The 20,975-nt window shown below is 56.5% G+C and overlaps 4 protein-coding genes across 12 annotated transcripts in view; 1 reads left to right on the forward strand and 3 right to left on the reverse strand.

Moving 5' to 3' along the window:
* MEGF8 (multiple EGF like domains 8) overlaps positions 1–3,566 on the reverse strand; it is a 41,716-nt gene extending 38,150 nt beyond the window's left edge. For both annotated transcript variants that reach the window (XM_057534202.1, XM_057534201.1), the window contains exon 1: positions 2,639–3,566. In XM_057534202.1, the coding sequence (XP_057390185.1) occupies positions 2,639–2,825 (187 nt within the window). In that variant the 5' untranslated portion in view covers positions 2,826–3,566. The remainder of the gene's footprint in view (positions 1–2,638) is intronic.
* Positions 3,567–3,991: 425 nt separating this feature from the next.
* TMEM145 (transmembrane protein 145) lies at positions 3,992–12,395 on the reverse strand. Of its 6 annotated transcripts, none has more exons than XM_007168346.2 (15): positions 12,213–12,395; positions 11,370–11,444; positions 11,176–11,253; positions 11,007–11,093; positions 10,812–10,913; positions 10,624–10,708; positions 10,446–10,517; positions 10,262–10,330; positions 9,857–9,937; positions 9,691–9,769; positions 9,452–9,545; positions 8,530–8,702; positions 7,536–7,656; positions 5,286–5,492; positions 3,992–4,324 (listed from the first exon to the last, which is right to left on the reverse strand). In XM_007168346.2, the coding sequence occupies exons 1-15, from the start codon at positions 12,333–12,335 to the stop codon at positions 4,244–4,246; spliced, it is 1,527 nt and encodes a 508-aa protein (XP_007168408.2). In that variant the 5' UTR covers positions 12,336–12,395; the 3' UTR covers positions 3,992–4,243. The 6 variants fall into 6 exon arrangements, with proteins under 6 accessions (XP_007168408.2, XP_057389436.1, XP_057389434.1 ...); XM_057533453.1 differs by having other exon boundaries at positions 10,262–10,351; XM_057533452.1 differs by lacking the exon at positions 3,992–4,324 and adding an exon at positions 4,438–4,806.
* A 1,957-nt stretch (positions 12,396–14,352) lies between these two features.
* On the reverse strand, positions 14,353–18,352 carry PRR19 (proline rich 19). Of its 3 annotated transcripts, XM_057534408.1 has the most exons (4): positions 18,248–18,352; positions 17,685–17,850; positions 14,927–15,551; positions 14,353–14,840 (listed from the first exon to the last, which is right to left on the reverse strand). In XM_057534408.1, the coding sequence occupies exons 2-4, from the start codon at positions 17,793–17,795 to the stop codon at positions 14,368–14,370; spliced, it is 1,209 nt and encodes a 402-aa protein (XP_057390391.1). In that variant the 5' UTR covers positions 17,796–17,850; positions 18,248–18,352; the 3' UTR covers positions 14,353–14,367. The 3 variants fall into 3 exon arrangements, with proteins under 3 accessions (XP_057390391.1, XP_057390392.1, XP_007168093.2); XM_057534409.1 differs by lacking the exon at positions 17,685–17,850 and having other exon boundaries at positions 18,157–18,301; XM_007168031.2 differs by lacking the exon at positions 18,248–18,352 and having other exon boundaries at positions 17,638–17,741.
* PAFAH1B3 (platelet activating factor acetylhydrolase 1b catalytic subunit 3) lies at positions 18,208–20,759 on the forward strand. Its single transcript, XM_007168032.3, has 5 exons — positions 18,208–18,678; positions 18,903–18,992; positions 19,673–19,789; positions 19,868–19,990; positions 20,428–20,759. Exons 1-5 carry the CDS (start codon positions 18,601–18,603, stop codon positions 20,716–20,718), a joined length of 699 nt encoding a protein of 232 aa, XP_007168094.2. The 5' UTR covers positions 18,208–18,600; the 3' UTR covers positions 20,719–20,759.
* Positions 20,760–20,975: the final 216 nt, after the last annotated feature.

Below are 20,975 nucleotides of genomic sequence, written 5' to 3' on the forward strand. Positions count from 1 at the left end.
GAGCCCCCAAGAACATCACACATAGACCCCGAGCTGTGGTCTGGAGAATGCAGAACAATTCAGTCAGGCCAGGCAGCCAGACCTCCCAGAATCTTACCAGCCGCAACCAAACTATAAAGCTCTGTTTCTAGAATCACAACAAGCACATCTTTGCCAAGTGCCCATCAGGGGCCGGCTTACCATCTGCCTTCCCCAAGTTCCACCTTAAGTTCAAGTCCTTCTGTTTTCTGCCCAACATAGGCCTAACCCCCAGACCATCCTGGACAGAGATCTGACACTAAATGCCCCTGCTTTTCAAAGGCATATGCCTCTTATTCACGAGGATGTTATGAGGACTGGCCACAATGAAGTGTGAACACGGTACAAAAGTAAGTGGGTCAGCTGCTTATTTTTTAATAGATGGGGGAGCATGTTGGTTCTTAGAGGTGACGGACATTGGGAAGGATGGGAGCTCAAGGGGGGTCCAGAAGTCTCCTGGACTCCTTCTTACCCCAACATCCAGCCAATCGGTCCCCCAAGTCTCACTGGTGAAACTTCACAAATCTCTCAGTGTTCTCCGTGCCTCTCCACCCCCTTAGTTCCTGCCCCAGTTCAGAACTCATCCTCTCCCACAAGACGAGCACACCAAGTTTCCAGTCCACCCCCGACCCAGCCTGAGAGCCATGCCCCACTCCTGCTCAAAATCCCCCTTTGGCTCCCCATCAATCCCAAGAGAAAAGTCAAGCTGCTCAGCATGACATTCAAGGCCCCTCTTCCCCTCCTTCTGGTGCCCTCCGCTCCTCCCAGCCAACAGTTTAGCCAGACCAGACAAGCCTAGACATGGCTCCTGAGACCCACCAGGCCCTCTTTTGTCTTCCTAGAGGCTGTTCCCTTTTCTCACCCGGTAAACTCCTTTGTATGTTTCAGAACCCTGCTCTGGTGGCTCCTCCTCTGTGACCCCCAGCAGAGTCTTCTCACTCCCCTAGGCCCGTCTACCCAACCCTGCACCTCCTTCGGTCTCAGCCCTGAGCACACCGGGGGCTAAATGTCTGTGTCCATCCCCAACCAGGCTGGAGCTCTTCAAAGCCGGAGAATGATTTATACCCCTAACACATACACACACTTCCCATTCTCTTCTCATCCCCTATACAGGAATGGCCCCCAAGCTGGGGACAACACACTTCTCCCCAAAAAACATGCTTCATCCATACCCCACACAACAGCCATAGAGATCTTCTAAAACGTAAATTAAATCATGTCTTTCCCCTGCTCAAAACCTTCCATAGATGCCCAGTGTCCCCAGACAAAGACCAAGCTCCAAAGGCTGCAAAAGGAGGCCCTGCACGATCCAGACCCTGTCACACCTCTGGCCTTTGCCCAGGACCTCCTCTGGGGGACTCCCACCTCTCCCTGGAGGCCAGCTCCTCATCCACTGCCAAGGGAGCCTTCCTGGACCTCTCCAGCCACTGTCTTGGATTTCTCTTCCACCTCCCTACTGCCCTCAGGACACAGCTCAAAAATCACAACGTCCTACACCGCCTGCTTCCTCCCAACCCTCCAACCTCTGGCTCATTGTTTGTCTTCTTGGATTCTGTGTCCCAGCACACAGATTTCTAGTTCCTCAAAAGCATCATATCCTCCTGTTTCCAGGCCTTTGCACAGGCTATTCTTCTTACCTGGAATGCCCTTTTGCTCTCTCCTGCACATGCCTCTAGTCTCAGGTATAGCCCAGGCTAAGTCAGATGTCATCTCTGGGATTCCCACTCCCTGGGGGTGGGTTTGTTTCCCCCACTAGACTGGGAGCCCAGGAGGGTAGAGATGGCGCCTTTGCACAGGCTGTTCCCGCTTCCTGGAATGACTTTCTCCTCCTCCTGGCTAATTCCTATTGGTTCTTCAGATCTCAGCTCAGACATCTCCTCCAGGAAGCCTTCTCTGCTCTCTCCCACCCAACAGGTCAGGCACCTCCTCTGGGCTCCCCAGGCCCGTGGGGTTCCTCCATCACAGCCCCTACCACTCTGGACTGGACTGTCTGTTAACATGTTTGCCTCCCCCACTGGATTCCAAGCCCCAAGTCATCGGGGATTGCTGGGGCTGTGGAGGTCTCTGCTATGTCCCAGAGGCAAAGACAATGTCTGGCACATGAATGACTGAAAGAAATGCTTTTATTGAAGTAATTTTAAAAGAACAACACTAATAATCCTAAGACCATTTACTGGGCATTTATTATGTGCCAGGCACAGTAAATACCTGTTCTCATTTAAGTCCAACAGCCCTATGAGGGGAATACTATTACTATCCACACTTGCAGGAAGGGAAAGCTGAACCTCAAAGGAAGGAAGCCACCTGCCCAAATTCACAAAGCTGGTAATAAGTGGAACCCAAATTTGAAGCCAGGTGGTTGGGCTCAGAGCCTGAGTTTCTAACAGTTACTCAGAATACCCCTCACTGATGCTTCTGGCTTGTAATTGTCCGTCTGGGTCTGGGTGCAACTCCCCCATCAGACTTCAAGGCCTTCCAAGGCAAGGCCTAGGCTGGCTGCATTTTAGAGCAAAGGGCCTGCACCAGAACCGGTTCTGGGAACATGGTGAGTGGATGCAAGATTGCACAAATGGATGAATTAGCACACCAGCCAGTGTGTGACCCACACGGCCCCACTCACCCTCGATGAGCCACTCGCAATTGCCATTGACGCTGTAGTTGCCCGCACCATCTGTCACGAAGCCTGGCGCCTCCCGCAGCACTTGCCGCTGTCCCTTGCAGTCCCCTGCCCGGGCCCCAGGGGACAGTGGCCCCAGCACGGCCAAAGATAGAGCCAGCGCCGCAGCCAGAGCCCGGCCCAGGGCCATCGCTGTCTCCAGCACTGACCCTTACAGAGGGACGGGTCCTAAAGACCCGGAGAAGCCCCTCCACCCGGTTTGAAGACCTGCAAATGCGACCTCTATAGATGGGACATGGCCTTGTAGACCAGGGAGGTCCAGGAGTCGCTGTCCCCGCGAAGGAAACCTCCGCTGTTGATGGGCTCTGGAAACCGAGGGGTGGGCCCTATAGACCCACGGAAAACCCCGTAAATGGGGTCGTTACGTACGGGGCAGACCCCTAGGGGCCATGGGAGTCCCTTATAGACATGGGCCCCCATACGCTGGCTGACCTCATAAACGGGCCGCTGCAGGCCGAAATGGACCTTATAGACCACTGGGTCCCCAGTGGGCGAAGGGCTCTACAGCTCGGCGGGGGCCTACATAGAGTGCGGGCCGGGCCTGGCCCGGATGGTCCTCCGGGAGAGACCCCCCTCCAGCCAGGGGCGGGGCGCGAGCGGGTGCCCAGGGCAGAGTCAGTCTTCAGGGGCTCAGGCCTGGACACCACAGACGAACTCCCTTGCTCACCCACCCGCGCCTCCCTTCCGAGCCGGATGAGCCAGATCAGAAAGATGAAGGGACGCTCGGGCCAGAGCGGCCCCGGGAAGACCCGCTTGGAGGGAGAGAGGGCGGGGGCCGAGTGGCCGCGATGGGAGGGAGGCCGGAGAGGAGGCGAGAGTCGCGGAGACGCAGGTCAGAGCGGCCCTGGGAGGACTGCGGAGCACCCAATCCCACCCCTCCACAAAGGGAGACTTCCGGAAACTTCCCCGCCCATTTGTCCCTAAACGCATGCGCAGCAGTGACCTCCTTGGCTGGCGAAGTGAGAATCACACATGCGCAGTGCTAAAATCGTAACCCGAACTCCCGGCACAGGTGGCTGAGCGAAGCGTCGGCCACTGGAGGGCGCGTCTGCCTCTAACTGGGGAAGAGAAGGTAAAAATAAAGAAGCCGTACAATAAGAGCACTCTGCTAGATGATGATTCATATTTTCAGGGCTCCCAGATTCTGGGTCAACAAAAGGTCAGGTTATGCAGGCCCCTCCCAAGATACCATTTCACAGTTGGGCGCACTGAGGTCCCGAGCCTGGAACGGTTCTTGCTCAGCCCCGTCTCTGAGAACTGTCAAGATGTAAAAGAGCCCATCTTAAACATAAAAACTCAACGAATCCTCTTTATTTTGGCAAGAAGGGGAAAAAAGTCTTTCTGCCAAGGACCTGAGGGAGGGCCTCCGGGATGGAGATAGGGTGGACAGAGTACGGGTCCTAGGTCACAGAGATCCCAAGGGAAGGTATGAGTCGAGACTAGCTTCACAACATCCGTCCCGGGAGCAGTGGCTCGGGGTCGCGGAGTCCTGGAGAGTCACAGGCAGGGTCCCGGCGATCGTCACTGGTGTTCCGGGGTCCGGCGGGGTCAGAGGTCTCGGAGAGGGCCAGGGGGCCGGAGGTCACGGAACAGCGGGAGCCCAGAATCCGGTGCCGCTCGGGGCAGGGGCTGAGGGAGGGGACGGGGAGAGCGGCTCCCGCGGGACCGTTTGGCACAAGAGTCGGGGGAAGGGGCGGGAGCGGGACACTACGCACCCCTACCTGGGCGCGCGGGGTGGGGAGGTTTGGGAAGGCCGGGGTTGGCAGAGCCCTGGGGCCGGGATAGAGCGGGAATCCGGAGCCCGGCCGGAGTCCGGCCGGGGCCCGGCGCGCGGCCCATGGGGCAGGGGCGGGCAGGGGTGCTCAGACCGGGGGTGCGGTTCCCCCGGCCGTGTGCATGCTGAAGTATTCGGTGAAGCCGGTGTGCGGCGCCGCTGTCTGGGGCACGAGCGGCTGGTAGGGCGGCGTCGGGCCATCCCAGCTCGGGTCGGCCGCCTTGGGGAACCGAGAGGAAGGGGACGGGGAGGCCGCGCCCGGCTCGGCCATGGTCACCACGCGGCCCCTCGGGGCCACCGCCGCCGCCACCGCTGTCTCCTCCACCTGCTTCCCGGCCTGGGAGGGGGGTCAGGGTCAGAGGCCGTCCAGGACCCACGGGGGGCAGATGCGGCCCCGAAGGCCCGTCCCTCTTCCCCCGATGATCCCCCCTCCCGAGGTGTGGGCGCAGGTGTCAGTCAGGGGAGCCTGGACAGTGGGGCCAGGTACTCAAGGGGCGGCGTCGGGGTGCGCCGGGCGAACTCCGGCGGCGGCCGGGGAGGTGGGGGAGAACCGCGGAAGGCCGGCGGCGGCGGCGGCGGGGGCACCGCGCGGGGTGTCTGAGGGGGCGTACGCAACAGCGCCAGGACCCAGTCCGGCAAGGTGGGCGCGGGCGCCGGGGGACGGTCGCGGCGCGGCGTTGGGGCGCTGGGGGTGCGAAAGGCAGGGGGTGGGCTCAGACGCCTGGACGTGGAGGGCGGTGGAGGGGCCGGGAGCGGGGTCAAGTACTCCAGGGGCGGCGCCAGCAGCTCCTCCGGCGCCGGGGCCGCGGGGCTTACGCAGGAGGTGGGCGGGGGGATGGAGAAGAGCTCCGTGAAGTTGGGCACCGAGTCGCTGATGAACGTCACGTTCCCGTAGACGTGTTGCGGGAAGGCCTTGTCTGCGGATTGGCTTCCTCCGGGGCCTGGGGCTCCGGCCGAGGCGATCTGCGATGTGCGCACGTGGTACGGGAAGTTCTTGTTGGCCGCCGAAGGGCGTGTCATGATCTGGGGCGAAGGGCAGGCGCAGGTTGGAGAAGGACTGTCCAGGCCTCAGGCTGCCTCCATAAACATGAGGCCCTGCGGATTCCCCTTCACTTGACATCCCCCGCTTCCCTGAAACCCTTCAACTGGATTAGGCGCCTCCCCTGAGCTCTCGCAGTGCCCTGGCCTCTAACCTTTCCCGTCCATCACAACTCTTACTACTCTGCCGATGCTTCCTCCATCAGAGCCCTGATCAGCCAGTTATCACTGAATGGTTAAGCTTCAGCGTCCTACTCTGTCTAGTATGATAGCTACTAGCTATATGTGGCTATTTAAATTTAAATTAATCAAAATTAAACTAAAACTTTCATTTCTCAGTCACACTAGCCACATTTAAGTGCTCAATAGCCACATGTGGTTAGTAGCTATTGTATGGGACAGCACAGATTGTAGAATATTTTCATAAACACAGAAAGTTCAATTGGACAGCAACTGACAGACTCTAGAATGTTAGCTCCATGAGGGCAGGTACTTGACTGTTCTCTTCCCTGCTGAATCCCCAATACCTTTAGAACAGTGCCTGACACATACAAGCTCTCAATAAACATTGGTTGAATGCAGAGATGTCTCCTGAATTAGCTGGCAGGCCATGAGGGCAGGGACCGGGTGTGACCCTAGCACTGCAACACGGGAGCCCAGCACAGTCCCTCTAAGGTAGTTGCTGAATAAGTGAACAAGGAGCTGAAACCGAAGAACAGTAGAGTGCCAGAGGTGGAGCTGTGCTGAGCTAACATGAGCATTTTTAGGAAGGAAACTGGTTGAAGGTGAGGTATAACAGAAAGGGCACCCCACCTCCCGGCCCCACAGCTCACTGAGTGTGGGATCTGGGGCACATTGATTAAACTCCCAGAGCCTCACTGCAGAAAAGGGGTTACAGTGCCTACTTGGAAAGATGAAGAGAAGGTGGAAATGAAAACCACTGGTGCAGAGCCTGGCACGTGGTGGGTTCTCAGCATTTCTCCTCTCTCTGTCCCTTTGTGACTTCCTGGAACAGAGCCTCAAGAGGGACTGTCCCGGGAAAGTGAGTCTGTACCTAAGGTTCTAGGGTAGAACATGTGGGACCTGGCCCCCTCCCTCAGTGGCTCAGTATATTCCCTGCAAAGAATACATGGTGGACCCCTTGAGTCAGGAGCCGGGGTCTTCAGCAATGCCTATTTCCCTGTGTGATTCCTTCTTATGCCAGATCTTGTGGTCTGCTGGAGAAGGATTGGGTTCAAAGTCCCCCTGCCCCCTGCCACCAAAGGCCATGGAGCCTGGCAGGTCACCTCCCTTCTCTGGGCTTTAGCTTCCCCTCTCTGTATAGTGGGTTCAGTGATGGTTATCCATCCTGTCTGGGGTTGCTCTGCCAATTAAACAAGAGGACGAAATAAATGCACGTGAGTGTTCCCAGCATGAAACAGAGGCTGGTTCGAGACAGGTGTCCGTTGAATGGTGGATGGATGGATGGATGGATGGATGGATGGATAGAAGAACTGTCAGCCAGAAGGCCAGATAGGATGTAAACCAAGGCAAAGAAGAGGTTTGGTGCTTGAACCCTCTGCTGCCATTCAGATTTAGGCCCCCTGAAGCCCCAGCCTGACCCACCCCAGTTGCTTCTTCCTGTGATAGAGCAACAGAGATGGAAGAGTGTGGGGCAGAGGGGGGAGGAGAGACCAAGGGGCTTAGGGAAGGCAGTGGGGATACAGAAGGGAAGAGTGAGAGTCTAGGGACACAGGGTCAGGATGGAAATGGGGAGGGGGGCAAAGAAAGAGGGTGGGGTTGGGGGAAGAGGCCAGGGCACAAAAGTGGGAGAGAGGAATAGAAGAGGATGGACTCTGGGGGATACAGTGGAATAGCCTGCCAGAACCCAGCAGGCTCTCAGTAAGTGTCTATTGAATGCCTAAAGGGATGAAGTGAAGGAAATGGATCAAGAGCTCAGAACAGAAGGTTCAGGCAGCTCAGGCGTGGAGAGCCTCATGTATCCTCCACCCACTGGTTTCCCATCCCCAACTGGATGCCCAGCCTCACCAGGAACACGCCGTGGGCATACAAATGGATCCCCAGCTGGATGCCATTGACAATCTTCTCCCGGGCCCACTTGGGGATCCCAAAGTTGGCGATCAGGGCCATGACCGGAACTGCAAAGAACCTGAAGGGGAGGTATTGGGTCTGTAGAGACACTGTCCCTGCCTTCCACCCCACCCCATGGCCCCAAATACCCTGCTATGCACACACATAGGTCCCAAGTGGGTCCCAAACTGGAGGGAAGCCAGTGTGACCTTCAAAAGCCAGAGGTTAAAAGGAGACAGGAATCCCACTGGCATGGGAAATTTGGGGGGGGGGGGTCAAGGAGTAGGTTGAATTTAACTCAGTTCTATCCCACCCCAATCCTGGCACCTGATAGGAAATCAATAGATGTTTGATGAATGAATTAACATGTGATAAAAACAATTAAGGACTTACTGCATGCCAAACCTGTTTCTAAGCATTTCACATATATACGGTCATCTAACTCTCACAGTGACTCTATGAGGCAGGTACAACTTCCATCCCCATTAAACAGGTGAGGAAACCGAGGCAGAGAGAATTTAATTGACTTGTATAAGGTCACACAGTTTACAAGCTTTAGAACTGGGTCTAAACCCAGGCAATCTGGCTTAGAATCCATCTACTTTACTGCTGTGTTATGTTGAATAAAAAATATCACAACTAGCTTTTATTGGACATTTACTATGTGCCAGACTCGAAGCCCTCATCTGTTGCCCTATGCATGCTCAAGATAACCCTTTGCAGGAGATACCCCTGACAGCCTTTCTTTATGGGTAAGTAACCTGAGGCACTCTTTTTTTCACTTAGGGAAAGTAATTCTTTCCAGGTTACAAAGTGAGTAAGTGGCAGACTCTGGTGACAGCTGCCTAACTTGAAAGCCCATCTGCCTCCAAGAGGAGGGTTTGAGTTGGGAACAGCCATTTCTGAGAAGCCGGGGAAGGCAGGGACAGGTTGGGGGCCCAGCACGTCTCACCAGAGGGTGTAGGCAGCAAAGAAGGGCACATAAAAGGGCTGCTTCTCTGGGAAGTGGCGCAAGGAGATGAGCACGGCATAGCAGAACCACACGTAAGCTGCCACCTGTAGCCCGATGAGCCCGTAGCCCGCTGGCGACTCATACGTGTACAGTACCTGGCCCGGGTCAAAGAACTGGACCCAAGGGAGAAGGCTGGTCATAGCCCTGGCCTCCAGCCCTCCACACAGGGACCCCAGATCCCACCCTCAGGTACCCAGGGGGCAGAGGTACTTGGTCAGGACAGAAGCAGCAGGAGAATGAGAGATAGAGATGAAAGCATATAGAAGTAGACAGAGAGGGCGAAAAGATGGAGAATATATCTGCTACCATGGGCCCAACACTGGGGGCTAAACAGCACCATGTGTAAGCTTTTCCATTGGCATCAACTTGATGAAGTAGGTCTTATTTTCACCCCACTTCACAGAAGGGGAAACTGAGGCTAAGCAGGAAGACTTTTGGCCAAAGTCAAGGTGATATAAAGCCTTAGAGAAGTCCCCTGGGGTAGGTAAGATCCTCCTAATTTTACAGAAGAGGAAACAGGCCCAGAGAGGGGGGCCATCAGCCAAGGTTAGCCAGCTGGGAAGTGGGAGAACCAGAGCGGAATCCAGGTCTGTGTGACTCCTGAACTTAATCACGACACTGAGCATTAAATGTGACAGACAGTGAGAGACAGAGGGAGGAGGAAGAGAGCTACTCAGAGATGGTAAAGAGGGGAGGAATGCACTTAGACAGATGGGAAGGCGGAAAACCACAGAGTGGGAGAGAGGGAGCCAGGAAGAGCGCGATGTGGGGAAGGGCTAGCAGACAGGTGGAAGAGGCCACCAAAAGCTTTGAAGGGCGAGGAGGACAGGGCAGAGCCTGAGCAGTGGCAGGCAGGACTCACCTCGGCCTCATAGATGAGCAGCACCACGTGGGTGAGGGTGTACAGGGTCATGTAGACAGACAGCTTCACCGAGCCCGAGTGGCTGATGCGGCCCCTGGCGGCATGCCGTGAGGGGGGACAGCAGGCGTGGGGGCCGTCAAGAGAGGAGGGCGCAGCCACCCCCCCAGCCCAATCTCTGCCCTGCTCCCTAGCCCAGCCACCACCCCCCACAGTGGTCCCTCCCGCCCCAGCCCGGGCACCGTGTCACCGTGAATCCCTTCCCCAGAAGGATGAGCATCAGCAGGAAGATGAGGAAGCTGGAGGAGAAGAGCAGCTTGGCTGGTAGGAGGGAGGAGAGGGCAGCTCAGACACAGGCTCAAATTGGAGAGGAGCCCCAGCACCCTCCCGGACCCACTTCATTCTCACCCAAGATCTTCAGACTCTCATTGCCAATGCCATCAGTGGCATATTGGCCCCAGTAGATGCAGAAGAACAGGAGGCTCAGGACTGAGGGGAGGATGGGCAGAGAGAGGAAAGGACAGAAAGCAGCTTTAGGGCATCACTGTTCCCTAACACTATGATCCAGATGACCAAAACCCTTTCTTCAGCCCCGTCAGGATTCTAGACCCTTTATTCCCACTGACCTAGGAAACTCTGGAGTCCAGGCCCCAGACCCCTCCTCCCTCTGACCCAGGAGTTCAGGCCCCCAGCCCCTCCTCTCCCAGGACCCAGGAGTCCAGGCCCCCAGCCCCTCCTTGCTTAGGCCCAGGTACATGAGCCCTAAGGCCCTCCTCTCACAGAACTCAAAAGTTGGAATACTCTACACCTCACCCTCCACTCCTGCTGCAGCCATGAACATTTTATAAGTCGTGTGGAGCAACTGGCGACCCTTCAGCAAATCTGGAAGGAGGGTGGGGAAGGCTGTACACAGACAGGAGGGGAGAGCAGCTCATCTCCTCCAACCTTGTTTCCCCTCTCCCATCTCTCCCCCCCACACCCCATGTGCTGGACTCACATCCAAAGTAACAGGAGAGGAAGAAGATGAGGATGAAGACGAGAAGAAAAGTCACATCCGTCTCCAGGATCCCTGCCAATTTGGTGGAAGGAGGAAACCGTGCAGTCAGGATGGGTGTCCCTCAACAGGCTCCCGGCTCCAGGCTCCCACAAAAGATCTGGGGTCCCCGTATGCTCACCAAACTCATCAGCAGAGAAATGCCGTGTCCAGAAGGACTTGCCATTGGTGAGGACCATCTCATACTCCAGCTGCAGCCCATCTCCCTGTGGGGAGTGTGGAGGCCTAAGGGGGGCCCTGGGCAGGGAGGGGGTCGGCAGGAAGGCAAGGAGGAGAAGGCAGGCCCCGGTGGCCGGCCCAGCCCCTTACCCCACACTTGCTGAGTGCAATGTACCACCACCTTTCACGCACTGAGCGGAAGCTGCGGCCGCTAGAGCAGCTCAGGTAGCGCATTCCCTCCTCTGACACCACCTGGGGAGGAGCAAGAAGGCTGAAGCCTGCCTGTGCCTCCCCCTGGCCCTTGACCTCCAGCACCTGCCCATTCCCCGCAAGCTGGGCCCATACCTGACAGCCTGACCAGGCATACTGGGTGGTGAGGTTGATGACCTGGTTGTTCTCTGGCCTGATCACCGACTCCTTGGCCAGGCAGTCCTAGGGGAGGCAGGGCCATGGTCACTCCTTGGCTAGCCTCAACCTTATCGCCCCTCCCCTACACCCTCCTCACAGACTTCACCTTGTCCCCTGTCTTGTACACGGCTGGCCACTGGGATGGGTCGTCGAAGTAGAGGAGGATGTTCTGACAGCACTTGGCCTGCAGACCCAAAGATTTGGGGGGTTGGGGGAGCATAGGGAGCTGGGGTAACCCTTGCCTTGGGAAGCCAAGGGAGCATCCAGCCTTAGCATGGTGAGTGCTTGGGGAAGGCTCACCTCAGGGTATCGGAAACGGAAGTCCAGTCGGCCGTAATCCGAGAGGAAGCAAAATCTCGTCAGGAACACCCAGTCCTGGAAAAGGGGCCCACTCAGACCCTCTTCTGAGTCCCTTGAGAACTCTCCTCGACTCCACAGACAACCCCCCAACTTTTCTTCCCTACCCTGGAATACCTGCTTTCCCAAGAAGCGTAAGGGGACCAAGTCACCTCCAAAATTCTTCTGCGATCCTTTCACCTTGGTTCCAGGATTCCTCCTTCAAATGCCCCCCCGCCCCAAGTTTCTTCCCCTCCTTTCAAACACTTCTCCCATTTGCCAGGCGCCTGAGAAAGACCCTGGAGGGCCAGATCCCCATCCTGGACACCTTTTATCAGGGATACCATCCCACCGGCTTTGCCCTAATTATCCACACATGCCCTCACGGTGGTCCCAGAGACCATTAGGTGCTTGGGAGTATTCCAAACGGCCCTCTCCTGGTCCTGAACAGGAGTGTGAACTCAGGCTCAATGCGCAGTGAAAAGTGCTGTCCCTTCAGCACCACCTCGGCGTCCCCCACCCCCACCCCAAACTCCGACTCTCCCAACCCGGTCCCCCTCCTCGCCCAACTCTGACCTCAATGTCCCTCCTACAATCCCCGAGTCTCCTCTCGACCCAATGGCCCCCCTCAGCCTCAACCCAGACCCAGTCCCGCACTGTGCCTGCCCACCCCCCACCCCAGCCCCCGCGCAGCACTCAGGGACCGCCCGGGGGAGGCGGCAGGGGGCGGGGCGGCACCTGCCCACTCCCCTCCCTCTCGTCCCTCGAGGGCCTGGCGGGTGGCAGGGGAGGGCCCGGCGCGCTCACCTCCTTGGAACTGAGGTTGCCCCTCACATACTTGGCGCGGGCGCGGGGGGGCAGTGGCAGCAGCAGGAGTAGCAGCGGCGGCAGCAGCAGGCGGCGCAGAGCGGGCGCGCGCGGGGGCTCCATTCCACCCGCTCCGGCCCCAGCTCGGGCTCCGCTCCGGCTCCCACTCCGGCCCGGCGACGGCGGCGAGAGCGCGCGGGCCGGCTGGCGCGCGCCCCCGATTAAAGGGGCCGCCGGGCGCCGCGTTCCCTGCCCCCTCCTCCACAGGATGACCCGGCCTGGACCCTTCCCAATCCCCGTGGGAGGGGACGCCCCTTTCCCATCCTCTCCACGCCTCCGCAGCCTCAGTCCTCCCCTCTGGGAACCTCCTTGGTACCTCCAGCTCCCTGTGTCCTAAAGTGAACTCACATTCCCCCAAGCCGAGTATCCTCCTCCAGATTGCCATCTCAGGATGGCCCACAACCCCCAGGCCCCAGCTCTGTCCTGACCTCCCCCCAGTTTAGTCCCCAAACTGCTCTTTGACTGCCCATCCCCGCCCCCATAACAGCCATCACCAGCTGTGAACACCACAAATCCTATGCACTCTGTGAAGTTCCTACAGAGACACAGAGGCACAGAGTAGGCAAACCACTTGTTCTGGGTCACACAGCTCCGAGGTGGCAGAGAGCCCTCAGCCACAACCACTACACCCTGCTGCCTGACCCTGCCCTGTCACTGCTTACCAGGGTCTGAAACCAGCTGCTGTGAGGCAGAAGAGGTGGTATTGTGAGAAACCCACAAGCAGACTCTGAAATCAATTGCTTGGGCTCAGATCCCAGCATTGCCACTTCCTTCCCATAAAACCTCAGCCAAGTCACAGCTGTGTGACCTCCCAGTCCAGTATCCTACACCCTGGTACTTACTTTATGGTTTCCCTGTGGGCAATGGGGAGCCCTGGAAAAGCTTTACAGAGTACAGTCCAAGCCCCTCAGCTTCATTTTCCTGATCAGATTCCAACACATTTCCAGCTTCATCCCTCCCCCTCCACTGCAGAAAATCTGCTGCTCCTCAAAATATCATTTTAAAAAACTTTCTAAGTCAGGAGGCCAAGCAGGAAACGTAAGTGTGTGAAATGCTTTCAAAGGAGAGTGTGGACCCCACAAAAAAGGAGCCTCTGCTACTTGGCTTCAGCCAGTTGTTGACAGGAGGGATAGTAGGTCTGCTGCCAGGTTTCTTTCCTCCCTCCCTCCCTTCCCTCCCCTCCCTTCCCTCCCCTCCCTCCCCTCCCTCCCTCCTTCCTTCCTTCTCTCCTTCTTTTCTTTCTTTCTCTTTTCTTTCTTCTTTTTTTCTTTTGAGAGAGAAGCCAGAATTTCTTTTTTTTCCAAATCAAGCACACTGGTTTGTAACAGTAGATAACTGATTCTAAAATGTTAAATATACTGTAGCCCAAAGAAAAAAGTCTATCGCCATATCCAGGCTTCATGTGCCATTCCTGCCCGGATCCTGCACACACACTGTTCCTGTGCCCACCAGACCAGAAGCCTCTCACAGGCAGAACCCAGACGTGACTCACTCTAGATCCCAGCATGGCCTAGGGATATAGGCTGAATGAAAATGGTCCCACATCCCCTATTTGCCCTCCTCCAGGCCTTACACATGCTGTTCCACAGAAGAGCATTTCTAGTTGCCTGAAATATTATTTTTCTACTCTACTAGCAAGTTTCTACCAAACTTAAAAAATACAAGGGTCTTATGTCAACTCCCTCATCAGCAGGGCAGAGTCATGACTCCCTCCTTGGACTCTCTCAGCCCCTGCACCTCTCTGTCCCAGATGCAACCACTAGGGCTGAAACTGTCTGTGTTCACCACTGTACTGGGAGTTCCCTGGGGACACAGCCTCAGTCTCACTCACTCTGGAGCCCCAGCATTATCAGAGCTCAGAGTCGAGCACATAGTTGCAGTGGGTGGATGTGTTAGACTGACTGAAGGCCCCTGGGCCCTAGGAAGGCGACAAGTGACAGTACCTTCCCCTCCACCCTGGACCCAGAACTCAGAGCTAGGAAAAGCTGCTCTCCTGGGCCAGCCACTCACTAAAAACCAAGAGGATCATGAGGAAGGTACTTTATTGAAGTGATCAGAGTATGGGATTCCTTCCCCCAACCCAGCCTCAGCCTGCTCAGTACAGTCTCATGGGTGGAAAGCACCAGGCCTCTGGGCTGCTCTGGGCCACCACCCAGGAGAGGCTGGGCAGTGGGGCAGGGGGGCTGGGGCTCCAATCCAGGGCAGAGGTTCGGGACAACAAGGGTGATGGTGGCTGAGGCAGGGGTTGTGGTGGGCCAATCCCCCAGGGCCGGGGAGGGGGAGGTGTGTCTACCAGCCAGATGCTTTTCAGCAGATCAAAGGCTGTTGGGGGGCCGCAGGCCGCCCCAGATGGCGAAGGCAACGGGGACAATGGGGGTGGCCAGGGACCTTTAGGTGGTGCCAGGTTCACCCGGTACACAGTAGAAGTGCTGGCGGTGTGAGACATGGCGAAGGTGAGCTCCTTTGTCCCCTCTCGCCTCCTCTGCCTCCCCTCCCCTGGGGCCTCCTCAGGGTTGTTGATCCAGGAGGGTGTCATCCTTTGTCTCTCAGAGCCCCTAGGCTTGGTCCCTGGCACAGAGGAAAGAAGCATGGGGCACAGCTGAGCTAGAGCAGACAAAAGAAAAGGAAGCTCAGGGGGCAGGAGGTGAGCTCACCTGGCAAGTGTGGCTGGCAGCCCCGGAGCACCAGAGTAAGGTCAGGCACACAGCCATGGCAGGCCTGTAAGGTGCCCACGATGGCATCCCTGGCCTCTTGTACTAGGTTCCTCCTGGGGAAGGCCTGTGGCAGAATCAGCTGGCATTGCAGCTCCCCCAGCAGCTGCCCCAAGCCAGGGAGCTGGGGGGGACTAGGTGGGCCTGGGCCCGAGGCTCCAGGCACCTGGTTTTCCTTGCCCCTTGACGGTGGGGCTGGTTCTTGGGCCCTGCCTGGGCTTGGGGAGGACTTGGTGGGGAGTGCAGGGGTGCCTGACTCCAGGGACCCACTGCTAAGCAGCCGTGCCACGTCCAGAGATTTCACCTCGTGGTTGAAGAGACCCCGGTGCTCCCGGCTCAGGCGCCCCTGGGTTATGACCACGAGCTTGGGGGCAGTAGGCGCCACAGAATTCCGGAGGACCACATGTGGATCCCGACTGGCCACGGGAGGATCCTGATGGGCCAATGGCCGGCGACTGCCCGCCAGGGCCTCGTTAAGCTCCCGCCTGGTCTTCCGACGGCGGACACGACCAGGTTTCTCAGGCCGCTGGAAAGGCTTGGGGGCTGGCCCCCTGGGGTCCATGGTGCCCTGGAAGATAAAGACAGGGTGGTCATCAGCATGCAGAAAAGTCAAAGACCTAGAAGTGAGTAGTGAGAAGAGATGGTTTGGGATGAGCTGGGAGTACTATTTAGAGACACAAGATGGACAAAGGGATTGGTAGAGAGCAACTGGAAAAGGCTTGGTCAGGGTAAGGTCAGAAAAAAAGGCAGGGTCATAGGAGTAGGATGAGGTCAAGGAAGTCATGCTGAATGGGAAGATTTATCAGGGGATAGAGAAAGGGTTAGAGAGAACAGGGATATGAAGAAATAGCTAAAAAATGGGGGATGGGAAAGGGATCATTATATTGGAGGGATCTGGTGAACCAGAAAGGGACTTTGGAGAGAGGAGAAATCCAGGGGTAGAGGAGGTACTGGAGATTGCAGAAAGTGGAGAGAGATGGTAGAGAGAAAAAGGCAGGAAAGAGAATGGAAGTTGGAGAAACAGAGAATAACTCGGGAGGACAAAAAGGGCAACAGAGGAGCTATCAGGGACTGGGGCCTGGTCATGGAAGGGGGTAGGAAACAAGGCTGCGTGAGGCAGATGAGGTAGGGAAGGGGGTACAGTTGGTGGGGGCGGGGCAGGGCAGGGAAAGGGCACCTCACCTTCTCCTGACCCCAACGAACCCCCCCCCTCCCCGCCCACTCCACGTGGCTGTGTGGTACAATGGCTTCTTTTCCGCGGTGACCCTAGCTCCGGAAGCACCTGATGCTCTTCCGGGCCTCACACAGGGCCTCGTGCAAGCACGCATGCGCGTGCCCCTCCCACGCCCTTTGGCTCCCCACCCCCACGCCAAGAGGCACAGGCCCAGGGCACGTGCCAGCTGCCCTGAGTGCAGGTTATAGCCCCGCCCCTCCTGACCTCACATTCAGAAACCTCTTTCATTAGTCCTTAGGCACCTCCTATCCACCAATTGGCTGTGAGGTCAACTAGGCCCGCCCCCTCCCTCAATGCTGATTGGTTTAGACATCTACCGCGGACTTTCTCTCTGGAGCGCGGAGATGTAGGCGAAGCCAAGGGGGGAGAAGGGCTATCGTAGCCTCTACACACAGCCAGTCTCCAAGCAGTCACAGGCTTTATCCCTAGAGAGTCAGTATAGTGTCGTCATTTAGAGCTAGGCTCCAGAGCTACACTACCTAGGTTCAAATGCCCAGGCACATTTGAGCTCTGTGACCTCGGAAAAGCATGTAACTGCTCAGAGCTTCAGTTTCCTAATCTGTAAAATGGAGTTGGTATCTTCTCCTTCTTATAACTGCTGTAAGTATGAAATGAGCCAACATACAATTTGAAAACAGCGCTTGGTGAATGGATGCTTGTAAATTTTGTTTCTCACTACACTTGTCCCCTCAGACTTTTTTTTTTTTTTTTTTGGCCGCATGGCTTGAGGGATCTCAGTTTCCTGACCAGGGATTGGACCCTGGCCACAGCAGTGAAAGCCCGGAATCCTAACCACTAGGCCACCAGTGAGCTCCCCCCTCAGAGTTTCAAATCAAGCTATGCCAGGGTATTCCCCATACCCTAATAAGCTATATTCTATATTACCTGGTAATATTGCTTGCCCAACCTTCACTATCTTTCAAAGCCTAACTCCTTAGATACTACTCCTTCTAGGAAATCCCTCACCCTGAGTCCTTCTCTTTCTCTTCCCACAGAGGTCCTCTGTGCATTCCTTAATCACAACCTTGATCCCTCCCTCAGCTTTGTGTCTGGATCTGCCTCCCCCAACACGCTGGGACAAGGCCAGGATCTGACCCATTCCTTTAATACTCATTCAGCAAGTACTTGTGAACAGCCATAGATAGTACTTGGTATTAATACTGGGAGTCAGGCCCTGTTCCAGGCAAGTGGATTGAGGCAAAACACAAACACAATAAATAAGATTCATCTCTATATCTCAGTATCAACCTACCTAGAAGGAATGAATAGATAGGAAGATCCCATCTGGGAGTGGAGCTACAGGAATATGACCAGGACTTTGAGGGTGGTGTGGGACCCCCACCTGGTCCCCCAGAACAGGGAGATCTGGGAAGACTTGAGGTCTGAGATTAATTTGGGGCAGGAGGTGGGGGGCAGCGACCTTAGATGGCCTTGGCTGTGGATGTAAGTTTTGGAGCTCAGACACACCCAGCTGAAATTGTTGGTCAGCCATAGGTTTAGGGAGGGGAGCAGAGGCCACAGATCTGTAAGACGAGCTGCGCGGGAGGGGCTCCAGGCTGGACTTGGGCCTTGCAGCATCTCTAATTTCCTTTATCTTTCTGCGTCTTCTACTACCCTCTTTGCAGGGTAATGTCTGTAATGCAAAGACATATAGTTTAGAAATTATGCCACAAAAACTGGCATAATTTGAGCAGGGGAGGCCCATGAGCAGATAGGCTCACTAAAGTCCTGGCACTGCCTTAGCGTGAGTGTCTCCTTACAGCTGAGCCTCTAATTTTCACATTTCCATCCTCCTTTTCTCTCCCCCACGTCAGAAGAAAATGGGAGCGTCCCTTCCTTGCCAGGTGCATTTGAGCCACCCCCTCAAGGATCCAGCATGAACTCGTCCACTCACTCCCCTACCACCACGTGAATGAGACACACAGACACAGACACACACCCCCACACACAGTAGGTGGTTCCTTCCCCACATTTCTCGCCCTACAGCAAATGGTTTCTTCCCCCGAGGAAGGGCGCTAGATTTTCCCCACTCTGCTTTCACGGTAGGGTGGTTTCTCTCTCCTCCCCTCCACGGGTGCTGGATGGTCTCGCCTCCCCCCACGCCCCGTGCCGCCGCCGCTGCCGGAGAGTGAGCGGCCCGGGCAGGAAGCGCCGGACGAGCCCACTGCGCGGCCGCCGTGGGGGAAGCAATTCCTCTAAGTGAAGGTTTCCGCCCCGGAGAGGAGGTGGCGCCCGGGATCGGCCGCGCCCTCCGCTGGAGTGCGGGCTTCGGGACAGTCCATTGTTGCCTGAGGGGTAGGGGTGGGCGTGGCGGCGCCGCCTCCTCCGGGAACACTCCCCGGCTGACCGCGCTCGCTCATCCTGCTGGAGACGCGGCGCCAAGATGAGTGGAGAAGAGAACCCAGCCAGCAAGCCCACGCCGGTGCAGGACGTGCAGGGCGACGGGTGCTGGATGTCCCTGGTGAGCGACCCGGCCCGCGATACTTTGGAGTCCGGGGCTGGGGGCTGGGGACTGGGGGCTGGGGGCGGGGGAGGGGGGAAGGCTCTGAGAGAGTAGCTGGTTTGCGCCGCTCTCATTACGAGATTGGGAAACTGAGGGCAGTTGGCGTGGTGCCGCCTAAGGAAGCGGGGCGGGGCGGGCCCAGCAGCGCGCGTGCCATTGACTCCCCCTTTACGTCCCCAAAGCACCATCGGTTCGTAGCCGACAGCAAAGATAAAGAACCCGAAGTCGTCTTCATCGGGGACTCCTTAGTCCAGCTAATGCACCAGTGCGAGGTGAGGCCCGTCCCTCTCCTCCTGCCCCACCCCCGCCTGTGCCCTCACTGACAGACCTGGACCAGAGCCCAGGCCAGGCGGTGTATGGGGTACCCGAAATAGCCTCAGGTAGCGCCGGGCACCCAGAATCTCAGTATAATGTGCCACATTCTACTGAGAAGGAAGTGTGTGTCCTGGCTTTGTCATACTGGGTTTGTGTATAGTGAGACTTAAAATGAGGCTTCGTGCAAGATTGCCTAGGATGAGGCTCTTTGTTTGCTTAAACTAGTGCCCAGCCCTAATGGATTTCCACAAAGCTATAGTTATTTCCACAAAGTGAAGGTCAACGGTAATAGGTCTCTACTAAGGGGGCTCAATTATATCTTTCCATTAAGCGATGTTAAACCGTGGCTTTCCTCAAAGTGAGGTTCAACTGGAATGCTGTTGGTTCGATGCCTGGCTCAAGTAGAATGGGTTTCCTTGAAGGGAGTCCTGCTTCCATGGGGTTTTGTGAAAGTGAGACTATAATGGGTTTGCATAAAATGAGGTTTGACCATATTGGGGTTTGCTCAAGGTGAGATTTAACCAGACTGCTTCCGTAAAGCAAGGCTCTTCCATGATGACATTTGGTTAACCTTTGGATAGGGAGCGGTGGTCCATGCTGACAGTGCCCCTGTGCCCACACCACTTCTTGCCCACAGATCTGGCGAGAGCTCTTTTCCCCTCTTCATGCACTTAACTTTGGCATTGGCGGTGACAACACGCAGCACGTGCTGTGGCGTCTGGAGAACGGGGAGCTGGAACACATCCGGCCCAAGGTGAGCAGGGCTTGGGTGGGCAGCTCGAGCACCCTTAGCCTGCCCCCTCACCACTGCTTCATGCCTCTCTTTCCACAGATTGTGGTGGTCTGGGTGGGTACCAATAACCACGGGCACACCGCAGAGCAGGTGGCTGGAGGCATCAAGGCCATCGTGCAACTGGTGAACCAGCGGCAGCCCCAGGCCCGGGTCGTGGTGCTGGTGAGAGAGTGGGAGGATGGGAAAGGAAGAACGGCAGTGTTCTGGGACCCCTGGGCAGCTTAGCACAGAGCAGTGGTTGAAGGCAAAATCTCATGTTGAAGCTTGCTACACCCATCAGAGGGGCTGTGGTTAAGGACATGTTCAGGGACCAATTAGCCCCTTTTGCCCAAAGGACTGCTAGAGATTCCTGGGGTGTTGAGAAATTCAAGACACTTAAAGAACCAAAAGTTGTCAGGCATTCCCAGGGTTAATCTTGCTTCCATCACTTCCAGAAGGTCTCACTTCTACAATAAGGTCTCAGACCATCATCTTCCCATCCCTAGTGTATTCTGCAGCTGGGGACTTACTGGTGGGGGGTGGAGGACAGTTTGGCACAGGGAACAGGATACCCAGAGGCTGGTAGGATGCCTCCTCACAACTTTTCTTGCCTTCCTCAGGGCCTGCTTCCTCGGGGCCAGCACCCCAACCCACTTCGCGAGAAAAACCGACAGGTGAATGAGCTGGTACGGGCAGCACTGGCTGGCCACCCACGGGCGCACTTCCTGGACGCAGACCCTGGCTTTGTGCACTCAGATGGTACCATAAGCCACCATGACATGTATGATTACCTGCATCTCAGCCGGCTGGGGTACACACCTGTTTGCCGGACCCTGCACTCCCTGCTTCTGCGTCTGCTGGCCCAAGACCAGGGACAGGGTGGTGCTCCCCCGCCAGAACCCACACCCTAAGCATCTGCCTTCCTGCAACATTAAATTTTCATTCTTCAGTCTCCCATTCTCTGCTTTATGGCCAAGCCCTTCTGGGTACCTGAATCTCAACTCCAATGTCTGTGACCCTGCAGCTCTGCCCAAGGCAGGCCGCACCAATCCATCAAGATACTCTGGCTCTTGTAGAGTCAGGCAGATTTCTGTCATCACAGTGGTGCTCCAGGCAGGCATGACCAATCAGTAAGACACGAAGTGAAACTGGTTTGCTAACATGACCC

This window comes from Balaenoptera acutorostrata, chromosome 19 (genome assembly GCF_949987535.1).
Source record: "Balaenoptera acutorostrata chromosome 19, mBalAcu1.1, whole genome shotgun sequence".
NCBI lineage: Eukaryota > Metazoa > Chordata > Mammalia > Artiodactyla > Balaenopteridae > Balaenoptera > Balaenoptera acutorostrata.